Source organism: Branchiostoma belcheri, unplaced genomic scaffold (genome assembly GCF_001625305.1).
Source record: "Branchiostoma belcheri isolate BF01 breed outbred unplaced genomic scaffold, Haploidv18h27 scaffold105, whole genome shotgun sequence".
NCBI classification, from domain to species: domain Eukaryota; kingdom Metazoa; phylum Chordata; class Leptocardii; order Amphioxiformes; family Branchiostomatidae; genus Branchiostoma; species Branchiostoma belcheri.
In genome coordinates, this window is record NW_017802436.1 from 851,240 (window position 1) to 875,086 (window position 23,847).

Below are 23,847 nucleotides of genomic sequence, written 5' to 3' on the forward strand. Positions count from 1 at the left end.
CCCATCCCGGAACGCCTGAACAGGAGGCTACAAGTCAGGCTGCTGGCAGGCCATAGGCATATACTGGTATATAAAGTGTTTCTATCCCAGTGATGTCTAACAGTCATGTGCTGGTCACTTGTCCTGTGATGACCTCATCTCTGGGACAAAGGTTGTCCCAAGTAGGACATAGTACAAGTGACCAGCTGGGAGTTCAGTCAGCAATTTGATCTGAGGTCAAAGCCTAATATACTGAGATCTTGCAATGTACAGTATACTGTATGTAGTATACTGTATAGGGCTCAAATTTGTCAAAATATATTTGTGCCAGACACGTTTTACATTTGCACCACTGATTTAGTGTGATCCCCCTGGAATAAAATCTTGAGTACTAAAGTAAATTCATTGTCTAAATTATAAACCAGCCTGGCAGTTTGTATGCTGACTTCATGGCGGCTACCTTGTTAATGTATAAGGGTCTATCATGTAGGGTGCCATTTGTTTTTTTTGACATGTTGCATCATACTTCTGAAAAGTCCAGTAACCAAACACCAACATTCTGTATACCGTATTGAATTGGTTTGAATCCTGATGAAACTATTTAGTGAAATTACATCCTCTTGTGGGACAGATTTCTTTCACCAGGCGTCGTACGTGATAATCGCTCCCTGGCAGCGAGTTTCTCCCCTCACGCGACTCTGGCTTGGCGTGACGCCGGTCGCCATCACCTGCAGCCCCGAAACTGCGGAGGTAACCTAGCAACAGTAACCTAGCAACACTGACTGTACCCGCTTTTCTTCTTTTCAGGAAAGTCGTCTGAAAATTGAGCAAAATCAGAACTTTGTGATCAAACCTCCCCTTTTCTGCTGTACTTTTTTTTACATCATCTGCACATTATTATGCACAAATCATGCAGTCGAGTCAGCTTATTCATTTTTTTCTTTATCCTAAAGGAGCAAAGCTGCAAAGTCTAGAAGTCTGACTGAGTACTTCAAGGAATGCTACTTGGCAACAACAAAGTTCCCCCAAAAAAAAAATCTTAAAGAAATCCGAAACCTAAATCCACCCAAACATGTTTGTGTTCACAGATTTTTTTGAGCAGATTTGTGTGGTAGGGCACAAGTTGTTCAAAGAGTTTGTGCTGGTGCGGGTCTGGTTGGGACCGGTGCCCGTTCTCGGGCTGAATCGCCCCGAGACTGTCGAGGTAATGAGCAGTGTAGCAGCGCCACCTAACCACAGCTCGCAGTACTGCACTTCTTTAAAGTTCTTGTCTGTCCAAAGGCAAAAGCTGATCGTGTGAAATGAAGAACGATCTTTCCCCTCTTTTCTTCAGTTACCATGGCAACTACTGATTTTCAGGAATGTTTTTTGCCAGTAAATTCGAGCTGTTTCTTTTTCATTGTCATGATCTTTGGTTGGAGGTACGAAGGCCCGGAGTGGCAAGAGAACACCACAAAAACTCTTCCAGACCAGCGCCAAATCATTTCCACACCTGCATATCATAACAACTTGTACATTTTCTTCCCAACACTTAACCCATAGTGTGGTTTCCATCTTTGAAAGAAAGGATTTCCTGGTTTTTATCGCACTTGCAGACTTTTTTCGGCAGCTGACTGAGGAAATGCTTCGACTAGGTTTTCAGGAAGAACGGCTAGTTCGTCTGTGGTTGGGTCCTTTGCCGGTAGTCGGGCTACACCACCCAGAGACATCAGAGGTAACACCAAATGGACAAATCACGGTTCCGCATGGATACAACATCATTGCTGCCACATTAAACAGTCATTGCTTCAGCCATGAGAGTTAACGTTGATCATGCAAAGAAGGTGGCCATTTCCCCCAGTTACCATGGTAACAAGTCCTCATGCTGACCTGCTGCAGCTTCTCAGGTCACCTCTACATGCACCCGAGGACACCTATCAGTTCTAGCCAGAACTGCAGCCCCCTTGAGTGGACACAATTTTTGTAGATTTGGCTCAAAAGGGGCTGGAAGTTGGTCTGCTATAATTAAAGGCGGCACAATTTTCAGTGTGCCAGCAACTGTTCACGTTAAAAAAAGGACCAGAATTTTTTTCAACAATGCCCTGCTTTGCCTGAAATTTTCCCTTTTTTTTTGTTTTGCAGCTTTTTTCTCCCAGCTCACGAACTGGGCTCAGGCTTACATGAACGACAATGCCCCACTGTTTCGTCTTTGGATTGGACCTAATGCTACCATAGGCTTCCTTCAGCCTCAAACCTTATAGGTATAAAATTTAACAAGACCCAAACTGCTTGACAGCATTTTCCTGTCCAGTTCTGAAGACTACATGACAAAACCCTACTTTGTCTTGTCTATTGACTGTTTCCTTCCCTTTATTCATCATCTTAACTTTTTCTGTCGTTTTGTACAGCCAGATTTTTTTACAGACCTCAGGCTGCAACACAGTGTTTCGGTGTAATGCAATAGCAACGGAGTTACTTGCTAAGACTATCGCCTGTTTTTTGCAGACTTTTTTGCTCAACTTTCGGGGTGGGGAAAGACGTATGTCAGTGCTCCCATGTTTCGCTGGTGGATCGGACCAAGGGCCTTCATAGGTCTGCTTCACGGCGAAACACTAGAGGTACATGGAGTGTGGCCAAGTCCTGTTTTCAACACTTTTTACATGCATCACACTCGAAACAAAACTGTCCAAAATGCTGTTCACAACGTTGTGCTTCCACTAGTCCCCAGCACCCTAACTATTTAGCTAGAGATGGCAGACTTCACCCCAGTTACCATGCTGCTTTGTGACTCTTTCGCCTCAAAGACAACGTTCTACCCTTTCTAACATCACTAGTTGCAGTCAGTACTTTTGAAATACAAAGTCGGACCAAAGCCAAAGTATTTTGTCATCAGTCCCTAAAAATGGATTAGTATGTGTCATAATCATGCCCTGTGTAATAGTGGTTGTTGGACTTTTCAACACTTCAAAGAAAAAAAAATAGACAAAAAATGATTAGAGAGCCCGGAGACTATGTTACCATGGTAACTGAAGATGCCAGTCACATGATCAGCTCTTCAGCCAAATTCCCTTTTATTTCAAATCAAAAGTTCAACTATCAACATATGAAATTATTAACATGCCTGTACAAATTATAATATATATAAGAATTTTTTTTGCATTTGCTCTGCATGCCTCTTCAGAGATAATTATTTTATATTCCATTCTCTTGCTTTTGCTTGTCATCAGTTCCTCTTCTGATCTGCCTGCACAATTGATTATTACTCTTCAATTCTTTGCCATGTTGATTGCTTTTAACATTTCAATACCTTACCTTTCAATGCCTTACAATTTAGCTTTGCTAATGTTAAGCACATATTATTTGGAATGTAAGTCAGTTAAGAGCGCTTGCTTTTGTCATTAGTTTATTCTGTCACAAAGTACATCCATTTTAGCGTAATGTTAGCATTTCTAGAGCTCAGCTCTGTACATATAAGACTGCATTTCTTTCCTTTTGCAAACCTTACTACATATATGTGAAGTATGTAAACTTACTTCATGTTCTTGTATTTGTCCACCAGGTGCTCTTCAGTTCCTCCAAACACATAGAGAAGTCGTTTGTGTACGAGTTCCTCCACCCATGGCTCGGAACCGGACTCTTAACCAGGTATTGTCAGTCTGTCTTAAAAGCCACACAAATATTATTACGTATTCCCTTCTAAGAAAAAGTCTGGTCGATATATTTAATATGTACAGTGTAGCATGATTTTTGAGATTTGCTTGCATGCTGCGACTACAGAGACTATCCAAAACTATGCCTGGTCCTAACCCTAACCCATTCAGGCAAAGGACCACATTGTAGGTAGGCGCAGTTCTAGATACAGAAGGCGCACAATTATGGTCACATATCACTGTAGTTTTTACTCTCACTCTTGAAAAAAAAGACCCCTACACTGGTTGAAAGACAGTGTAGGGTTACATCTAGGGAGCCCCTATGCCCAACCCTGAGTGTTCTCCGTATAACTTTCAAAAGAGTGGCTCTTCAGTAAGCTAAAACTGGATCTTTTTCTTCCTCAGTGCTGGAGACAAGTGGAAGACGCGCCGTCGTCTCATCACGCCGACTTTCCACTTCAAGATCCTGAACGACTTTCTCCACGAGTTCCATGACCAGTCAGAGGTGATGGTACGTAAGCTGGAGGAGGTGGCTGACACTGGGGAGGAGTTTGACATCTTCCCCTTCATCACTCTGTGTGCTCTGGACATCATCTGTGGTGAGTGAGTTAGTGAGCGAGTGAGTGAGTGAAAGAGAGAGAAAGAGAGAGAGAGTGAGTGAGTGAGTGAGTGAGTGAGTGAGTGAGTGTACGGAAGCTGCAGGAGGTGGCTGACACCGGGGAGGAGTATGACATCTTCCCCTTCATCACGTTGTGTGCTCTGGACATCATCTGTGGTGAGTGAGTGAGTGAGGGATCATGTGAGTGAGTGAATGAGTGAGTGAGTGACAGTGAGTGTGTGAGTGATTGAGTGAGTGAGTGGGTGTGAGTGGTTGAGTGAGAGAGAGTGCGAGTGATTAGGTGAGTGATTGAGTGTGTGAGTGATGGAATGAGTGAGTGGGTGTGTGATTGAGTGAGTGCATGAGTGAGTGAGTGCATGAATGTTTGAGTGAGCTTTCTTTTGAAGTGCAGCTATGTGATTGTTAGTTTCTAAATAGGGAAACTCCCTTGTCCTCCACAGGTACTGCTATGGGCAAATCCCTCAATGCCCAGGAGAACACAGACTCCGATTATGTCAGGGCCATCTACAGGTAAGGCAATTAACTCCATTTTGTGGAAATATTCTCAGAAGACTGCCAAACAGAGATGCACACATATGCACTCACATGTAGACACATGCACAAACCAGTTTGTTGCCTTTTTGCTGTTTTTGCTGTTTCTTCTTCCTCTTCTTCTCCAAACAAATAAGGGGTCAATGACCTGAACCAGACGTCTGTCACCATGGTAACTGGTGTTGGGTTACATCATGTTGCAATTTTATAGGCGGAGGGATTTAGACTCCTGTCACCATATGTATGACTGTGTTTGAGTTAAGAATTAACAACTCAGACCGTACGCCTAGTTAAACATTAATATGCATTTGCTTTGCAAATGATACCTTTTTAGTACATGTATACCATTCTTCATGTCTGAGATTCTGATCCCAGATTTCTGGAGATCCCATTGCAAGTTTCCTTGAGATCCCTGCTCCAGATTTCGTTGTCGATCCCCCAGGATCAGTGACTTGATCCAGGTGCGTCAGAAGTCTCCCTGGTACTGGTCTGACCCCATCTACAAGAGCCTCGGGCCCGGTCGGGAGTTCGAGGAAACTCTACAGATACTTCACGACTTCACTCGCTCGGTAGGCTCAAGTTCAAAATAACTTACTGTAACAGTTATGTCTGTGAATTAAGTTTCATCAGGTTGGTAAGTTACTCAGAGTAAAGACACTCTTTTTACACAACCAAGACTAGTGTTTAATTCACAGCTGACATTTCAGTAACTGTCAGAATCCTCAGGGCAGTTTTGACTGGTTCACATTGCACTGCAGCACAGGTATCGCTGCTACAGATGCATTCCCAAATGTACAATATTTACGTACAATGTGAACCAGTCAGAATTGCCCTGAGGAAGGTGACAGACGGTCATCAAAATGTCGGCTGTGAATAAAACACTTGGTTGTGTAAAAAGAGTCTCAACTCTGTAACAGTTATGGTTATAAGAATTGTTTAACCATGTCTGAGTGTGTTTCTGGATAAAGTTACAAGTTCTGGATAAAACATGGTTCTGGATTAAGCAGGATTCTGGAAATCCTGAACCGTGTCTGAGAGTAGTTTTGGATAAAGCATGGTTCTGGATAAAGCACGGTTATGGACAAATCAGTGAGTGTTCTAGAAATGTTTAGACTTTTCAGAACCGTGTCTGAGCATAGTTCTGGATAAAGCAGGGTTCTGGATAAAGCACGGTTATGGATAAATCAGTGAGTGTTCTAGAATAGAAATGTTCAGACTTTCCAGAACTGTGTCTGAGTGTAGTTCTGGATAAAGCAGGGTTCTGGAAGCAGATTCCAGTGTTTATAGATATATTTGACCTTCCCCCCTCAAGGTCATCAAGGAGCGCAGCGAGCAGTTTCAGAAGCAGCTGGAGAGCCAATCACAGGACGACCTCGACATTGTGGAGGACCCGGACAAGCCCATTGCGATCGGGGGGAGGAAGCGTTTGGCTTTCCTGGACATGCTGCTTTACGCGTCCGTCGGGGAGACCAAACTCAGCAACGAGGACATTCAGGAAGAAGTGGACACTTTCATGTTCGAGGTATGTTTTACTCCTTTTCTTCTCAGACTCTTATTTACTTACTTACTTCCTGCCCTTAATGCCAGTCCCTAATGGCTGAAGCTCTTCAGTTCTTTTGCAACTGTTCTACGCCAGGTGATCTTAGGTCGCCCTTGCTTTCTTTTCCTTTCAGGTGTCCAGTGTAGTGCTGTTCTTGTTATGTCATTCAGGTCTTTTCTCAACACACGTCCTATCCATTTCCATCTCTTTCTTCTTCTCTGTAGTGATAATAATTATTATAGCCACTAAAATAGAGTCAATTACATAGGCTATAGAAAGTAGTGATGGGATCAAGTCATGAAGGCTTTCTCTAATAATAACACTTCTGTATGGGAGTCAGTTTAATGTTCGAGGCACTCTCTTTCTTCTCTATAAAACTACGCCACTTCTCTTCTTTGTTTCCAGGCGTTTTATGGTGAAAACATAGCAAATTGTCAAGCTTTTTAGCTTTTCAACATAGCAAGAAGTCTATTCCAGCATGGCACTTTAGCAGGTTTATGTTTTCAACTTTTAAAGCAAGTTTTAACAAATTCTACATTTCCTTTGTGTCTATCCCAGGGCCATGACACCACGGCCGCGGCTGCCAACTGGGCAGTTTTCCTGATCGGCTCCCATCCTGATGTGCAGAAGAAGGTTCACGACGAAATGGACCGGGTTCTGAGTGACCCTGACCAGAAGCCCACCATGGACGACCTTCGTGAAATGAAGTACCTGGAGTGTTGCATCAAGGTCAGTCATTTAGAACCCATCAAGGTCAAGCTTTTTTCTTAAACCTTGGAAGAATGTTAATTCAAGTCATCTTCATTTGAAAACAAAAATAAAAGATCATGCGTCTGACATGCTTTGTTTATCTTTTCACACAATCACAACAACAGTTTCTCCTATAGAAAATACTAGTCACAAAACTAAATAATTCACAGATGATTGAAAAGAACCATACCTGTATCCTGACTGTACCTGATCCAAACCAATTCTGGCATAGAACTAGATAGCCACGGCACTGTTCTGCATACAACAGTATTCACGCGAAACCTTCTCTCCGTGGCAAAAACTCCCTCGGCAGCAAATCTTCCCTCGCGGCGGCATATTACTCGCGTCGCTCAGAGAAAAAATAACGCCGACGCCCAACAAGACTGCGAAGGAGGCTAATACTGTTCAGCCCAGCTTTAAACGTTTATTTCTTTAATTCGTCTTGAACATGATGATAAAATTAAATACTATTTCTGTGACCCCAGGAAGCGCTGCGCCTGTACCCATCTGTGCCGTTCTTTGCCAGGACCCTGTCTGAGGACTGTGTCATCGGTATGTTGCAAACTTGTTTCCTCGGATCTTTAGAACAATCATTCATCATCACTGTACTGTTGGTACTAAGATAACACACAATGTATCTTGATAACACACAATGAGCTCAAAGTGTGTTATACTTTTTTTTTTACAAGTAACATGAGAATAACGAGAACCGGACAAGTTTTACCTCCACCATTCTTTGCCTTTTAGTCCAACATTTTGGAACAGCTAGCTGTAACTATACATTGTACAATGTAGCCTTAACACTTATATGCTGTGTTCAAGGACCCTAATATCAACAATGCAAAGGATTTTGGCACCAGTACTGTCAGTATGCCAATGTAACCTGCATTTGCATGTGGTGTTTTGACTCAATTTCAGGGAAAAGAAACTTTACTATCATGAAAGTTCATCTGTGTTGGTAGTTACATGTTTAAAGTTAAAACTTTTGATCCAACACAACAAAGTTCTCTCACCGAGAGCTTTTGACCAGTCACTCTGGCTTGTCACGTGGCTTCTTTGATGTGTGACGTCAACACTGGGTCGTAAGCTCTCGGTGAGAGAACTTCTTTGTGCTGGATCTAAAGTTTTAACTGTGAACATGTAACTACCAACACAGATGAACTTCATGATAGAAAAAAAACTTACATATTTCTGTGCTCCCAGGTGGCTACGAAGTACCGAAGGGAGTGACCGCCATCGTCCCCACCTACAACGTGCACCGTGACCCCAACCACTGGCCAGACCCCGAGAAGTTTGACCCGGAGCGGTTCTTCCCCGAGAACGCAGCCGGACGCCACCCCTACGCCTACATACCCTTCTCAGCTGGATCTCGCAACTGCATCGGTGAGGAAATTAGACAAGAAGTGATCCAATTTTAAGAGTTTGCTTTCTCCACCCAACATACTGTACAAGTTTTTTGCCTTGAATTTTCCCTTTAGAACTGTAACTCTGTTTCTGCCATACTTCCTAAGCATTATTTTGACCACCGTCATAATCACCGTCATAACATCATAATCATCATCATAATAATGAACCAGGTTGCCATTTAATTTTGATTTATTGAAATTGCAACAGTGCAATACACGCGGAACAGAGGCAGCTGTTGCTGGTATTTTGTCCCGCACATAGAAATGAATACTGGACAGACAATACTCATTTTCACTTCAGTTGTGGGGAAAGTTGTGTAAAGTGCCTTTCCCAAGGGCACAAGATCAGTGACATGTCAGGAGTCTAGCCAGGGACCTCTTGCTTCCGAGTCGAGCACTCTGCCGCAGCCTGTACAGGTATTGTTCCTGATCATAACAATGTACAATTGAGATGCCATCATAAAGTTTTTGTACCTTCTGTTCCAGGCCAGAGGTTTGCCCTGATGGAAGAGAAGACCATCCTGGCGTCCATTTTCCGCCGGTTCCGCATACAGACCATGCAGCAGCGCGACGACCTCAAACCGCTGGGCGAGCTCATCCTGCGACCCGAGAGCGGGGTCAGGGTCAAACTCTTCCGCAGGGAGTGAGGGGTGAAGGGTCGAAGGTCAAGGACCAAAGTTCAGCAGAAATGCTGTGGTCAAATATGAAACTTTGTTGACATAACAAAAGTACATTGACTTTCATTATGAAATAAAGACTAAGCTTTAACTTCCAACACTTAGATACAGAATTGGGACTTAGATCAAGTTCCAAGAGTAGATGGGTCCATTCCGTGAACAAGGTTGATGGAGTCAACCGAAAATTTGGGGTAAGTCCCAATTCTGTATCTAAGTGTTGGAAGTTAAAGCTTAGTCTTTATTTCATAATGATTTGTACCAGCACAGATGAACTTTCATGCTACATTGACTTTAGTAAGATCCTTCGCTACATGTAAACATACAGACAGAATCGTGGGTACAACAAAATTGACCTACATACAAAACCATAGATGAATCAACTTACACTACTACTTGATCTAAATATTCTTTGATATTCACATACAGAAAGCGATCATATAATAGTACCATCAGCGAATGGTTGCAGAAAGATTGGAATGGCTCTTTCAGTTTGGATGGATTTTTTTTGGCTTTGTTTTGATCTTTAGTTAGAATTATTTTCTTTTTGCCTTGGTGAATGTAAAAGCACATGAAAAACATGGTGTATCATCATGTTCAAAATTATGTGCCAGTAACATTATGGAAATGTTACATTATTGAATGTGAAAGCTAGAAGTGATGTTGACAGTGTTTAAAAATCAAGTGGATGTAAATAATTGTATACTAGTAGTTGCTGCTTGGGTGTTGACAGCCACAGCACAAGTATGGCTAGTAATCTACAATCATGTAAATCTTAAAGCACCCAGTATGATGATAATGTGGTCTGGCTGTGAAGAAAGGACTTAAAAAAGGCTCATAATTATTACAATCAAGTAGCAACAAAAAAGCTTGCTTTGGCAAATTGCTTTAAATGCTATTAATATGTTGATGTATTTTCATTGTTCTGCATTGTATTATTACAATGAACATTCAGTCACTCTTTAAAGTGCTTTAGAAAATAACATGTAGCTGGGTACAATTGGGTGGAAAATAAAAAGGTTTGATTGTCTGGCTACTGTAAGGCAAAATATGAACTGACCAGTACTTTTCTTGTTACAGCACTACACTCAGTAACAGTCAGTGTGATTGTAGCTCCATGGTGAATAAATTCAGTCTTAATACAACTAGTTGTTTGTTTCGCATATTATATTAAATAGTATTGAGTAACGTAAGTATACAGGCTGTATATGATTGGTGGTAAAGTTTGAACCACTCACACTGAGGACACTTCTAGATAGTCCATCCGTATCCATCCCGAACCGTGCCTGGGAAGTAGGGTCTTTGTAATTTTTTTTATACGCCGAAACTATCCAAAACCTGCATGAAACTAATCCAAACCAACTCAGGAATAGAACTAGCTTAGATAGTAGCACAGTCTGGATACGGCAGGCCCCACAGGACTTTCTTTTACCCTCGTAACATCGTAACCCTCGCAGCCTTCGGTGTAACGCACCGGCCAGCCAGCTAAGCTCTGTGCTTGTTGACACACACTCCAACTAAAAGCAGGGTGGTTTGACATTTTGACTGGTAGCATACTTAACGTGTCGTATTGCGGCCCACTTAACGTCAACTGTACTCGTCAATCAAATGCCAAGTTCATGTTACCCACGGACGTGGGGACCATCACACTTGCAAACGGGCATTGAACACTTCATTACACTTGACACTTTGCATTTGAGAGTGATTTAGAATCTCTTTTCGCGGTAACTTCTGAAGACAAATATAACAATTAAAAAAAAGCTTCGCTTGTGACATTGACGACTGATAGTGCTGAGAAGTCCTAGTTTGCGGCCCTGGGATAGCCAGCTGTTAGATTTCTTGAGGTTGCCTAATGCTGGAAATTTCAATACGTAGCCACGTTCATAGAGTCATAGTTTTAACGTTTCACAATTCTATGTATAGATACATTGAAAATTGGACAAATGTCTGAAGCAACACTCGTATTCCAAAGTTTATTTCCCTCATTTTGTAACTCAGATTTTGTAACTCAAACTCTTTCTTGAGTTTTCAAAAAGACAATTACTGAGATAAGAGTAGCAAATCGTTCAGAAATTAGGTTGAGAGCAAACCTATAAAGCCGATTATACCTCTCAACCATCCACTTTACGATGTACCATAATGACGCCAAATGATAAGAAATCACGTTTTGTTAAGTACATGAACCATACTGCTCGTACGTTGCATAGCACCGCCCCACTTAGTGTCGATGTTTTTAGGGCTGGGATCACCAGACACGCCCAACTCGCTGTAAATCTGCCATACAGAACAAAGAGGTTGACTTACATGACCGCAACATCACTCAGCAATAGTTGTCAGAACCGTCTGGCCTTGTGACACGAGTGTAAAGTTCAACCCTACTTAAAATCTGGTGTGTTGCGCCGAAGGGCGGTTATACCGGCTAGCGCTATACGGATACATACAGAAGCTGGTGTGTTGCGCCGAAGGACGGTTATACCGGCTATACAGATACATACAGAAGCTGGTGTGTTGCGCCGAAGGGCGGTTATACAGGCTACACGGATACAGAAGCTGGTGTGTTGCGCCGAAGGGTGGTTATACCGGCTATACGGACGGATACAGAATCTGGTGTGTTGCGCCGAAGGGTGGTTATACCGGCTATACGGATACATACAGAAGCTGGTGTGTTACACCGAAGGGCAGTTATACCGGCTATACAGATACTGAAGCTGGCGTGTTGCACCGAAGGGCGGTTTATATACAGACTATACAGATACTGAAGCTGGTGTTGTGTTCTGAGAGCCTCCAAATGGCACCCTGGACGCTCCGAACTGTGCTCGTATGTGCTGTTTTGGGTATGTAGTAATTTCTTTCTCAATAATAGTAAATCCTTAGTCATTACTAAAGACAATGCTGGTGGCATTAATATTCACTTTACCTCGCTAGGCATAACTGTTAAGTTTCAGGTTGCTCCTGATGTTATGATAGTCAAGACTATCGTTGGAATAGAGACATTACCCAGGCCAATTTGTGCAACTGAGCATTTATTTCATCTACTGAGCTAGTTGAAGATGTACACTGTAAATACCTTCGACGCATTTGCTGCACCAAGCTGGGCCTGGAGCTACAGGGTTGGTATAGATTTTATATTTATCATATGTAGACTGCTTGACTGTATACAGGTACTAAGGTTTTTCAACTGGGATATTGTCATTGGCCTCCTACGATCCAGATAAAAGCATACTTGGGTGACTGAAAATAGCAATCGTTCAGCTGAATAACATGAACTTCTGAACTCTTTCACTGGCAGTCATGCACAACTTGTGGAGGTGTTTGTAAATAATAATGTGCATTGTGGATATTGTTTGTAATATGGGCCATTAGCCCGAGACAAAGAAAAAAAATTAAATAATTGTACCTCTTTCAAACTTTATGTGAACAACATCCATTCAAACGATATGGCCGTCCAAAATAGACATGCTCGGCCTATTGATTTAGGCAACGAAACAACTTTAGGGGTAACGCAGAACGTATCGTCTTCCATCGTTGCTATGGAGTTTGAAAGAGAGCTCACATACATGCACAATGGGTGGAGGGCTATTATGCTGCTTCTGAAGAGCTTTACAGGCACCATAAACACTTGAGATCAGCGATAATCAGGGGGAATTGTTCCACTTCCAGTACTACCTTCATGATACAACCACTCGACCAGAGAATAAAAACAAACATGTAGAGAGTAACATATCGTCTCTGTTTTTAAAGTTGGGCAGAAGCCATTAAGACCACCTTCTGATAATTGATAGAGTGACATCTTCATTTTCCAGCTGCAGCAGTTGGAACAGTCCGCTGCTCGACAGGCTGCAGTTGTACGCAGGAGAAGGTGAGTCGTCCGATTTGAAGACGCAAAATTGTTAGAAAATAACTAGAAAAAGACGTGGAATCTTGATGTTAAAGTGCAGTTTTGACGCAATTTTTCAATGTCGAGTGGCAACTACAAATACTGTAAGAACATACCTCGATAAGGAAGTACAACAATGAGTCAAACATCACATCTACTTGATGTGAAAAAGGGAGTTTCTTATTTACTGGCCCAAATAATGTGATAATAAAACCAGATCTGGAAATTTTCATCTGGCCTTTGTGTTAAAGGTTCATGACTTTATTCACTTCAGCGATCACTTTAAAAACGAAAAAAAAAAACGTTCTCCTGCTACTAAGCCCAACCCATTAATCGATAGGAATACTCAAAAGTTACGCCTCATGTTTTTCACATAGCACGCTTGAACTTTGTTCTAGGTTTCTATTTAAAGACAACAGCATGATGATGTGATCCAAAAAATGAAAATGACGCCTGAACTCTCCAGGTTGCCTTCACGCTGACTCGCTCGACCGACGAAGGCAGAATCACCGGCTACAATGACGACCTGATCGTGACGTATGACCACGTCATCACTGACGTAGGAGGCAGCTTCTCGGGCCTAAAGAACCCCTCTGTCTTCACGTGCAAGGTGCCTGGCGTCTACATGTTCAGGTAAGGGTCATCACGTGCAAGGTGCCTGGCGTCTACATGTTCAGGTAAGGTTCATCACGTGCAAGGTGCCTGGCGTCTACATGTTCAGGTAAGGTTCATCACGTGCAAGGTGCCTGGCGTCTACATGTTCAGGTAAGGTTCATCACGTGCAAGGTGCCTGGCGTCTACATGTTCAGGTAAGGTTCATCACGTGCAAGGTGCCTGGCGTCTACATGTTCAGGTAAAGCGACATCAATTTGCTGCTTTACTGCAAAATTCTGAAAGAGGGCGTCACAAAGATAGCCTGGGTACCATCCTACTTGTTTGCCGGGGCTCCCACACTCGCTTCCCTAACAAGTACTTCTTAGGGAAGCGAGTGTGGGAGCCCCGGCATACAAGTAGGATGGTACCCAGGCTATCACAAACACAGAAAACTGGAGCAAAAACATGCCTGAAACTGTGTGCACCCAGGTACAAACTATCCTCTTAGACTCTGTCTTTTCATGTCGACAGAGTGTTTTCATGTTGAGAGTCCAATCTAGTGTCATTTTCAGATCTGAGAAACAGGAAATTAAATTTGTGTAGCCTATAGCTAAGGCGGTCGGAAAACTTCAAAATCAAGGGTGACAGATGCACTTATTCAAACATTGATCTCCAAACAATATCGTCGTTGCACTTCAATGACGGTAGTAAGAAAAGGTATACTAGTATTGACGTCTGACCGTTTCCAAAATAATATCAAGTTGCTTGAGTAACTGTTTTTTGGCGTATTATTATTGATTTTTTGTTTGTTTAGTTTTACAGCTCTGGCGCAGAAGCATCACTCTGCCTACATCAAGCTTCTGAAGAACGGACAGTTTCAGGTAATCCCAAAATTGCGTATCTCATAATTTTTTATGTTATATGTATGCTACACGTATGTATATCTTATTTAAGATGTGTATGTGTATGCTACATGTATGTAATGTAAGACTCCAGGAAGAGTAGTGAAGGATGTATATTTATATATGTACTATCACTATGATATACAATAAACGTATTTCCGTATTGTGTTTCAGACGGCGTTGTGGGCGGGGCGTGTCCAGGGTAACCATGGCAGCGGCTCCAGCACAGCCGTACTGCACCTGCGCAGAGGGGACAGGGTGTGGCTGGCCATCGGGTCGCCTGGATACTACGCGTTGCATAGCAACGAGAACCGCTTCGCCACATTCACCGGCGTTCTGTTGTACCCCGACTAAGGCCATGGTGATTTTATTATAAGGATGACATCCTCTGGGAACCCCAAAACTGATGCGAGCGTGCGAATAAAAATAATTTGGCAAAAACAAAAGTTTTATTCATTATGAAATCTACGTGGTTATGAAGGTTGAACAAATGACAGAGTATGGTATAGCAAATAATCTACTGTTCAAATTCATTTCTTTACATTTTCGTCTTTTTCGTTTGATTTTGGCATTCTACGACAATGGTATCGTTTTCCTATATTTTTTGCAACTAAAGGTATATATTTGCTCATTTCGTACGACTGTTTTGTACGAATTTTGTACGTATGGTTGAATTTTTTTTTGGAAACGGCCGAAAATTCATGCACGCCCGGCTGTCATCCATATAGTTAAATAAAGATGGCCTAACTCGGGTACCCATGCACACTCGGCACCGTTGGGGACAGCAGGTTTATGAAACAGGATTTTTTTCTGTAAATTTAAGTTTCATTTGCACCCAGAGATGATAATTTATAATCCATGCACACTGAGCACCATTATTAAGTAAACTGCAACTTTACTACTGGCCTTCTGTGCTTATTTCTGTTGGAGACAGCAAGTGTTTTTTTAATGAAAAGTAAATCTTAGTTTTATTTGCACCCACAGATGATTTTTAAAAAGAGAGAAGAAGCCATTAGAACTTGGATCGACACTACTTTAGCATTTTATACCTTACACCTGATGTTAGCCTTTTATTATTGCTGTAACGTCTTTCTAGTATACATTGTACATCTATCCCCCGGGGAATGAACATGCAATAAAAGGATTCATATAAACCATGCACATTCAGCACCTTAAGTTGAACAGTGAAAGACTGTATGCACTACAACGCCAAATGTCAAATGAGAAGTCGTTGGGAAACAAAATAAACAGTTGAACTCTGCTATACACTCAAGTAATTATATTAATAAAGGTAATACTATATAGTTATATGATCCAATGCTAAATATATAAGCGTATTTATGTTGCATAATACAAGCAAATTCGCATCCAAATTAAATCATACAAAAAACAAATTGTGGCTTTAACATCCAGCAAACTAAGCTGAACCAGCCTCCACTGTACCAGGCACAGTCCCTGAAGTTTGGGTTTCCAAGAGGCTGGACAGCTGAGAAAATGACCCTGACTACCACACCCCGAGTAAGCTAGATGTTCTTCCATGTTAAATGAAAAAAAATGAAATGAATAAAAGTGATGCGTTGTTCTTTGCTCTATCGCCAGCCATCTCTGACTTAAAATATTTAAACGGCCTGTTAGCGTCAATGTTATTGGTCTGGACTGATAACCGTATTATTAGAAATTGTAGACGCAGCATGAAGTCCTACGCTAAAAAGGGTCAAACGTAGGATGCAAATAAAGAGCACCACATTGCTCTATATACTAGCTTAGTGTGCCAGTTGATGTTCCGGAGAATGTGCATGATCATATGAGGCATAGAAAATACACACTAAGTGACTTACTAAGTCTTCCTCTCTACCAGCACTTAACTAGCGCCACAACAATTTGGCACGAACATAGAATGACATTGTGCTGCAACGACAAGAAAGCGGGAAAAGTACGAAAGACCTTTTTTCAGGAAAATCAAGCAGACAAAACAACGGCACTACCGATCGCACACCACAATCACGCCAGCTCAAATGCCTGGAGTTTACAAACGGTCGACGCTTTCTCAGACAACGCTACATATTCATCCGCAGTAGTGCCGTTTGGCGGGAAATAATTGTCTAAGAATTTGGGTCTTTAATCTTTCTAATTCCATAGTGGGAACACACTACATTAGATAGAATGTGAAAATGAATAGGAAACTTTGGATAGTTCATACATGAAAGTTGTATTAAATGCAGGTAGAAAGTTAGGGACTACTTTCTGTCGGCACATGGCGATTGTGTGCTCAGAGCAGTGATACGGTAGACCGTCGCGTTCCTTTGCCAGGTGTAGCTAGTCTCTACCAGACTAACTACGCTGGCTATATATAGGAGAATATTTGCCAGGGGAGTTTGGCCGCCTTGTAGGTTTGACTGGCCGCACAGGGAAAGAAACTACCTCCCCGCGGCCGGACTCCCTTGGCCAATTTTACTCTCTTTTTTGCCGACATCTACGATCCGTATTCCCATAGGAAGGCCTGGTGGAGGATAGAACTAAACGCAAGTAGTGGTCGGTCCCAGCGAATTTACTGTGAAACGTAGCCGGCCTTACTAAACTATAGTCTGTAAGTGTGACCTGAACATCCCCATGTAGCTTGTATAATTTCTCTTCCACTGTTTAAATACCTGTCTTTACATGTAGGTGTAGGGTCACAGTGCTGTTGGAGATTAGGAAGTTCTAAGCATTTCTTTTTCTTTTTTTCCCAACCTTTATTTAACTTTAAAAGACATACAGAAAGTAACAGTCAACTCTTCGGCCTGAGCCGAAAGCGAAAACATTTATTTGTTTTATTTTGCATTATTATATAAAGAGTAGTAAATGAGCATTGAAGGTAACAAAATAGTTTAGTATGAGCACAACAAACCAAGATATGTGGGGAGTGTAAAAAGCCTTCATGGTTTGTCCACCGACATTTCGAAAGACATTCAGTTTCTGTTGTATATGGGACGTCTCTTTCAAGTATTACTTTCCATATATTAGCAGCACACTGAGAACGTTGCTTCTATAGATTTGAATACAGGAATCCTATAAGTGATGCACCACCTTTACTTATAGAATCAAAGGTGATGAGGGCAGACCTTTTTACTGCCTTCAGGTGATGTTCGTGCCCTCGCGTGCGAGTCTTGTTTTTCACGTACTGGATATTCCCTCTGAGAGCGTGATCTGAATGGGGATGCTGGGAATGTTTTCTAGTGGAAATAATCCCCTAACAAATTTGGGGCGGAGGATCGTAATGCTTGTCGTATAGATGTAGAAATCGCAACACTCCATTTTGTATACAAAACTTTTATTGAATATACTTCTAGATCTAATTGAGTGATGTTTACGTCCTTCAGGCCACACCAATTTAATTTGTTGGTTCTCGGATTCGCCTCTTTATTTTTATCTGATTTGCCAAAAAAAAAATCTGTTTCTGAATCAACTCAAAACTGCTCATATTTTCCTACTTTTTACATATTTTCTATCTATCAATGCAGTGGTTTGATTAAAAGTTCAAAATTCATTGTTTAAATATCAACCCAGCCTTTTGTGTTGACTTCATGGCTCCTATCGTAGCATCTGGGGCTACAATAGGATGCCTGGACCTGTTTTTATTTTATTTTGCCCTGTCGCCTCAAGAGGAATATGATGCCAGTAGGTCACAGGTCAGTGATTTGCCCCTGATTTTTGTAAGCATGCAGTTTTGAGGTATGCTTTTAAAATCCACGCAAGTCAACGCCGTCAGAATTCACATTTTCCAAACTGTATGATTTGCACAGCTTCTGCGCTTCTTTGTCGCATCGAAACGCCATTTAGTGTCATTTAGCGCTTTCTGTGATCAGAGCACTGAATGCGTCCGTACGGCAGAAAGCATTAGTTGGAAGGCCAGGTCGGCGCTGATTGCCGAGTAAACTGCAGGGAGCAGTTTTTATAGAATGGAAAGTCTGCGTGACGGGAATACAGCTTTTTGCCACGTTATGGTTTTGTGCATTAGACGGCTCTACTATTGCGTGCCTTGCTTAGGCCACACAAATTTAATTTGTCGGTTTTCGGATCTTTTTCAGAAAAAAAAATGAAGCGACAGGGCGAAAAAAAATGAAAATAGGTCTAGGCATCCTATGATAGACGGTCACCGAAACGATGGCTGAATAAAAGACTTGGTTGTGTAAAAAGAATATCTTTACTCAATATTTGAAACAGATTTTAACTGTAATTTCCAACAAACAAAAACAAAACGAACTTCTCCAAGCTTTTTTTCGTAGAGACTACACAAATAAATAGATAGAAGAAAACCTCATGGATACACTCTGTATATGAATAGTTTATTTTTCCAAATGCTTACAATCTTGTACAACAGCATGACAAGAGTACATCCTCATTGGTTTTTATACCGACCAGACAAAGAAAAATGGACAAACAGTAAACATGGTTCATTATTGCCTTGGAGTACATCGCGAGAAAGGTAACATTTGCAAAGCAAATACATAATGTTTACCTTCGCACATGGTCTGCTCTGCTAATTCTTACTCACATACATTCATACATATGGTCAGACAGGAGTCAAGATCCCTCCTGCTCTAAAATTGCAACTTGATGTAACCCAACAACAGTTACCATGGTCACAGCCGTCTGGTTCAGGTCATTGACCCTTTTGTATTATTTTGAATTGGAAAGCGACCATCTCAAAATGTTTTATGCAGTGTAAAATAACATGTCTTTGCAGCGTTATGGAAAAAGTAATAGACTCGTTCCACAAGTCAAACTCTACTTATAAGAACTAAACGCTACAATATCAGCAGAATATTTAGAACATGACAAACATTTAATGCTTTAAACCTGAACATTCAGATATCATGGGTAGCTGCAAAATTTTCTTCATGCAGCACCATATGGCACAATAGAGTCAAGTAACAATAAATATTTGTTGAATATCGTTTCTATACATGTCATGTACAAGCTCTGAAGGCAAATGGCTACTTGCTACAACTAGAGGACAAATGCAAAATGCTGCAAGAGAGGATGCACAGCACAACAGAATCTTTTCTTGAGCATCATTTAAGATGGAGAAGTTTACGTCATGAAGTATTAATGTCTTCTATTGTATAAGTAGTTTCATCAGAGGTGATATCATGACAATCTATCATCCTTGTCCCGTCTACAGCCTTCGCTTGCCACGTCCATGTTACAATGTTGCGTGAAGCAAATTGGCAACTTTGGGTAATATGAAACATGTTTAAAATCGTTAGATGCAGTCACTGTCTCAATATTATTCTTGCCGTAGGGTTTTTAGTGAGGCTTGGTCTAAGCTTTTCTGTCTCAAGAGGTCTGGATTTTTTTTGCGACAACTTTACGACTGTCGTCAGTTCAGTATTCCAATTTGCTGTCATTAATCTGCCATAGAACGTATGTCGCCTACTCAGAAATATGAGGGTCCAATTGTTCAACACCTTTACGTGATTCATCACTGGATCTGGACTAATACCTTGCAGAGACAGACGTTCGATCAGAGTAAATCCTTTTGCAGATTCCACAAAATCATTTTGCAGATTCAGCATACACGGAATCTGTCATTATTTTCTTCTAGGTATGTAGCGCGCATTCAGTTGATCATAAGTAAGATAGCCCAAAGGATAGGTCTGCTAGTGCATGTAACTCAGTTTATAACGCCACTGCTATGATTCTATATGGTGCAGCCCAGCAACACTGGTTCTTAAGCCGGTTTATAAGTCACTCACGTCATTATGACTTAGGCATTGTATGCCATTTTGGAGGAATAAACCTATAGTAAACGTTGTTGGATAAAGCAAATGGATATGAATGTGGAAACGGTCAGACGTTTCAGGTATCATCCACTACCTTTCTTCAGTAACACACTAAGAGACTAGTGGAGAAATGAAGGTTTATAAGCACAAACTATTGATTGATATGCAAATAACTGAAGACATTTTTTCGAAGTCCAAAAGTTACACAAGTGAAGACGAGATGATGCCAATTTGTCAAAAAGCTCCTGATGTTGAAGGATAGGAGCTTAAGTGTTGTCTGGCCTTGGGGCTGGGAGCGCCAAAAATCAAGTGCCTGAGAGATCTACCCGTAGCCCCCCTCTCCTGTTTAGAGTGGGGTTGTACATTCTTTCAAAAGTGCGGACCGTTTTTTGGTGCAACGAACTCTTGTTCGATGACCCCTCCTCTCTTTAATGGTGATAAAACGTAATGGGTTAAGTCTCAGAAGCTTAGATGTCCCTAATACGCTTCTGAGATTAAAGAAGGTCTTTTGTCTCATGATTTCGCGGAATCAATAGTTCAGGTCAGGTCTTCGGGCCAGAACAAGGTAGCTATTCATCAAAAAGGAATCTGGTTCGAATCCATGTCCTGTTTTGTTGTGGACTGTGTAGCTTCAAAGTTCATCAATGTTGGAAGAATTCTGTTTTTTAACGAAGTGGTTCAATGCAAGGCCTATACGACCACTTCTCGGCATTGAACTAGAAATATGAGAGAAACATAGCTATGTAGATTGTAGGTTGGTGGGAAACACTTGTCAGGGAGAGAATTCTAAAGCTTGGCCGTACGGGGAAAGAAACTGTCACTGTAAAAAGATTTCGAACAAGGAATTTGGACGGTGAAGTTGTGTGAGCCAGTGGAGAACCTAGTAACGCTTAAACGTTGTTGGTGGAACTAGTTGGGTGAGTTATGCAGAGCATTGATCATGAAAATATTTGTAGAAGATGGATATCAATAGATTGGTGTTATGAAATTAACATTTTGTATGGAGTCAAATATTTTGTACTGGACGCTGCAGTTGACTAGTTGAAGTCTTTCGCGATACGGCAATCTTTAAATTTATCATGAAAAGCTAATCTGTGTTGGTAGTAATCATAGTAAAACGTTGAACTTTATTCCAACACACAGTTTACAGAGAGATCAAATTTTAGCCTGTCGCCTTCAATATCCTGATGAAAGCGACAGTGGTCGCTGAAAACTGGATCTCTCTGCAAACTGTGTGTTGGAATGAAGTTCAACGTTTTACTATGATCATTAAATTTGGTAACACGAAAATCATTTTGTCAGGGCAGAGAGGCCTTGATGTGCAGAGCATGATTGCAACTTTGGAAAGCACTCAACAATTCACACTCAATAGTATGCCTGAAGGATAATTTTCTATACAAGAAGATTAGGTTTGTCAAGAAACGAGCTATTTACCTTGTCGACTTTTACGTTAAATCAAGATTATGCTGACCTGTCAAGTCATGTAGAGCTTGTGGCTGACAAAGTAGACGGGAATGATTTGAAGGAGTTCCTGGAAAATTCGTCAGTGAGTGATGAGAGAGTGAGTTTTTCAAATGGTTTGAAGCGATTGGCAAGATTCCTTCGCGATTGCTCGCAATCCGCACCGGAGGCGTTAGGATGAGACGGTGAGATAGGATTGATAACCAGTAAAAACTGCTGATGCTCTGGTAAGAACAGGATCTGTCACTGCCTTATACCCTCTACCAGCCTTAGGGAGGCGGCTGGAAAGAGTAGAAATCGGCCAGATAGAGAAATAGGATGCCAAGGGAGTATGGTCGTGGAGCGGCAAACTGTTCTCTCCAGGACCAAACTCCCTTGGCATGTTATCTCTCTATTGGTCGATTTCTACTCTTAACTACCTTAGAGCTACAGGAAGATTGTGTCAAAAGATGTCCCAAATGGTGGAAAGGGACACATTCTAAAGCTACACAAGAGTTTTAAAGTGTTGTATAATATGGGGTTGTCAAGTCTCTTTTGCAACATTAGAATATGAATATCTACTCTACATCATGTTGCTCTAGAGTAGAGTCGTGATATTAATGGCTACTCTGTTAGTTTTTTCTGTGATATTGTCTTTCAGCAAGTTGGCAAAAATAGGCAATAAAATATATAATGGGTGCTACGTGTGGTTTGGCACGTACACGGCAATGAAAGATCTGGGTACTCATACAAGAAAATCCTTATCTACCCCCATTCCATCAGTTGTAAGAATCGCGAATCGACGTTCCCATTCAAAACAGTTTATCGGGACAATTATCTCAAAGAGAAGACAATATAAAATGGGATTCGGCACAGTCGGCAACAGGCTTAGTATGATCATTTATACAATTGGTTTCATTTTTCAACTTCAGCGATTTTGCCAAACTGCAAATTGGTCAGTGCTATACCTGTATGTGGAATAAGCTCCCGGTGCTGTTTTAGTGGAAATATAACTCTGGAGAGCAATTTAAACATCTCCTTAAGAGAAAGCTTTTTACACCTTCATCGACTTACGTTATACTCCAAAAGAATTGACATCACTGCTATTTGAATAATATTATGAACATTTTATGGGTATTCTGGTCATCTGAAGTCCGTACTCCAAGGTGTCTGGCAAAATATACAGCACAACGTGTCATATGTGAACGTCACAGTTGGGATTTTAAGCTGACCAGACAACACGAGTTTCGCTAATAGTCTCGCGATAATTGTCGAGATTCTGAATCCTCTCGTGTATTCTCGCGATACATTATAAACGATGTTATGCCCATGCCTGTATACGACCAGGTTCGTTCAGTAAAGATACTGTCGGTTTCGCCAAGTTAAAGAGGCGAACCTCTAGTTTCTCCAAAGTTTTGCAGAGCCCTCTCGCCATGTCTATCGGCCGACATTTTCTCAGCATAAGGAACGCATCGCGCAAGCTCATACCCTGGTGCGTCATCAAGTACTGAATGACCACTGCGGCTGCGCGAGATTTCCCGTGGACGCTGTGGACCAATACCCGCTTTCCTTTCTTCCGCGCAGACTCGATAAAGGTGTTGATTTCTTCCAAATAAGGCTCGATGTCAACGTCATCCTTGTCCTCGATGTGGACGTTCAACTTGGCGCGTGCGTGTTTGCTCGACATGGGACACGTACACGGACATCTCTTTATCTGCTGGGCAAGGACCTCCTTAGAGGTCAAGTTCGAAAGGTCAAGGATACAGTCCACGGCGTAACGACAGAGCTGCTGCTCGTTGTACCCTGCTTCAAGGTCACCGATGTAAAGGTGATCTTGAACTTCCGTGATGTTGACGTCACGTAACGGTGACGTAGGGCTCATTGGGACGTCATCGACATCTTCGGCCACGGTTTCTTTCCCCGGTAACTTCGGACTGGGAGGTCTCTTGTCTAAGTTTCCTGTGCTTCTTGACAGACTGCTGCGTAGTTAGGCCTTCCTTTCCTAAGCGATACTTCTCAAGCTGCTTGAACCTTCCGCTCCCGTCTGTGGAAATGGACAGGCCCAACTTCCGGTGGCCTCGCTGCGGCGCGACCTGGTTTCCGGCGTTCGATTTCGCCCCCACGTTGAACACGAACCTGTC

At 41.8% G+C, this 23,847-nt stretch overlaps 3 protein-coding genes across 7 annotated transcripts in view; 2 read left to right on the forward strand and 1 right to left on the reverse strand.

Moving 5' to 3' along the window:
- The window catches only part of LOC109477858 (cytochrome P450 4V2-like), an 11,759-nt gene extending 1,525 nt beyond the window's left edge, over positions 1–10,234 (forward strand). The window contains exons 2-11 of one of the 5 annotated variants that reach the window (XM_019779310.1): positions 611–729; positions 3,518–3,603; positions 4,014–4,207; positions 4,668–4,737; positions 5,201–5,327; positions 6,071–6,280; positions 6,857–7,027; positions 7,534–7,600; positions 8,252–8,431; positions 8,941–10,234. In XM_019779310.1, coding sequence (XP_019634869.1) covers positions 611–729; positions 3,518–3,603; positions 4,014–4,207; positions 4,668–4,737; positions 5,201–5,327; positions 6,071–6,280; positions 6,857–7,027; positions 7,534–7,600; positions 8,252–8,431; positions 8,941–9,101 — 1,385 coding nt within the window. In that variant the 3' untranslated portion in view covers positions 9,102–10,234. Of the gene's footprint in view, positions 1–610; positions 730–1,034; positions 1,184–1,574; positions 1,694–2,461; positions 2,577–3,517; positions 3,604–4,013; positions 4,208–4,667; positions 4,738–5,200; positions 5,328–6,070; positions 6,281–6,856; positions 7,028–7,533; positions 7,601–8,251; positions 8,432–8,940 lie in introns of those variants that run through there. The other 4 variants (XM_019779302.1, XM_019779320.1, XM_019779328.1 and 1 more) reach the window with 4 other exon arrangements.
- Positions 10,235–11,879: 1,645 nt separating this feature from the next.
- On the forward strand, positions 11,880–14,855 carry LOC109477371 (complement C1q tumor necrosis factor-related protein 4-like). Its single transcript, XM_019778605.1, has 5 exons — positions 11,880–11,962; positions 12,932–12,987; positions 13,472–13,638; positions 14,414–14,480; positions 14,676–14,855. Exons 1-5 carry the CDS (start codon positions 11,917–11,919, stop codon positions 14,853–14,855), a joined length of 516 nt encoding a protein of 171 aa, XP_019634164.1. The 5' UTR covers positions 11,880–11,916.
- A 7,394-nt stretch (positions 14,856–22,249) lies between these two features.
- Positions 22,250–23,665, reverse strand: LOC109477377 (dual specificity phosphatase 28-like). Its single transcript, XM_019778618.1, has one exon. The coding sequence runs from the start codon at positions 23,586–23,588 to the stop codon at positions 23,028–23,030; it is 561 nt and encodes a 186-aa protein (XP_019634177.1). The 5' UTR covers positions 23,589–23,665; the 3' UTR covers positions 22,250–23,027.
- Between the last annotated feature and the right edge of the window lie 182 nt (positions 23,666–23,847).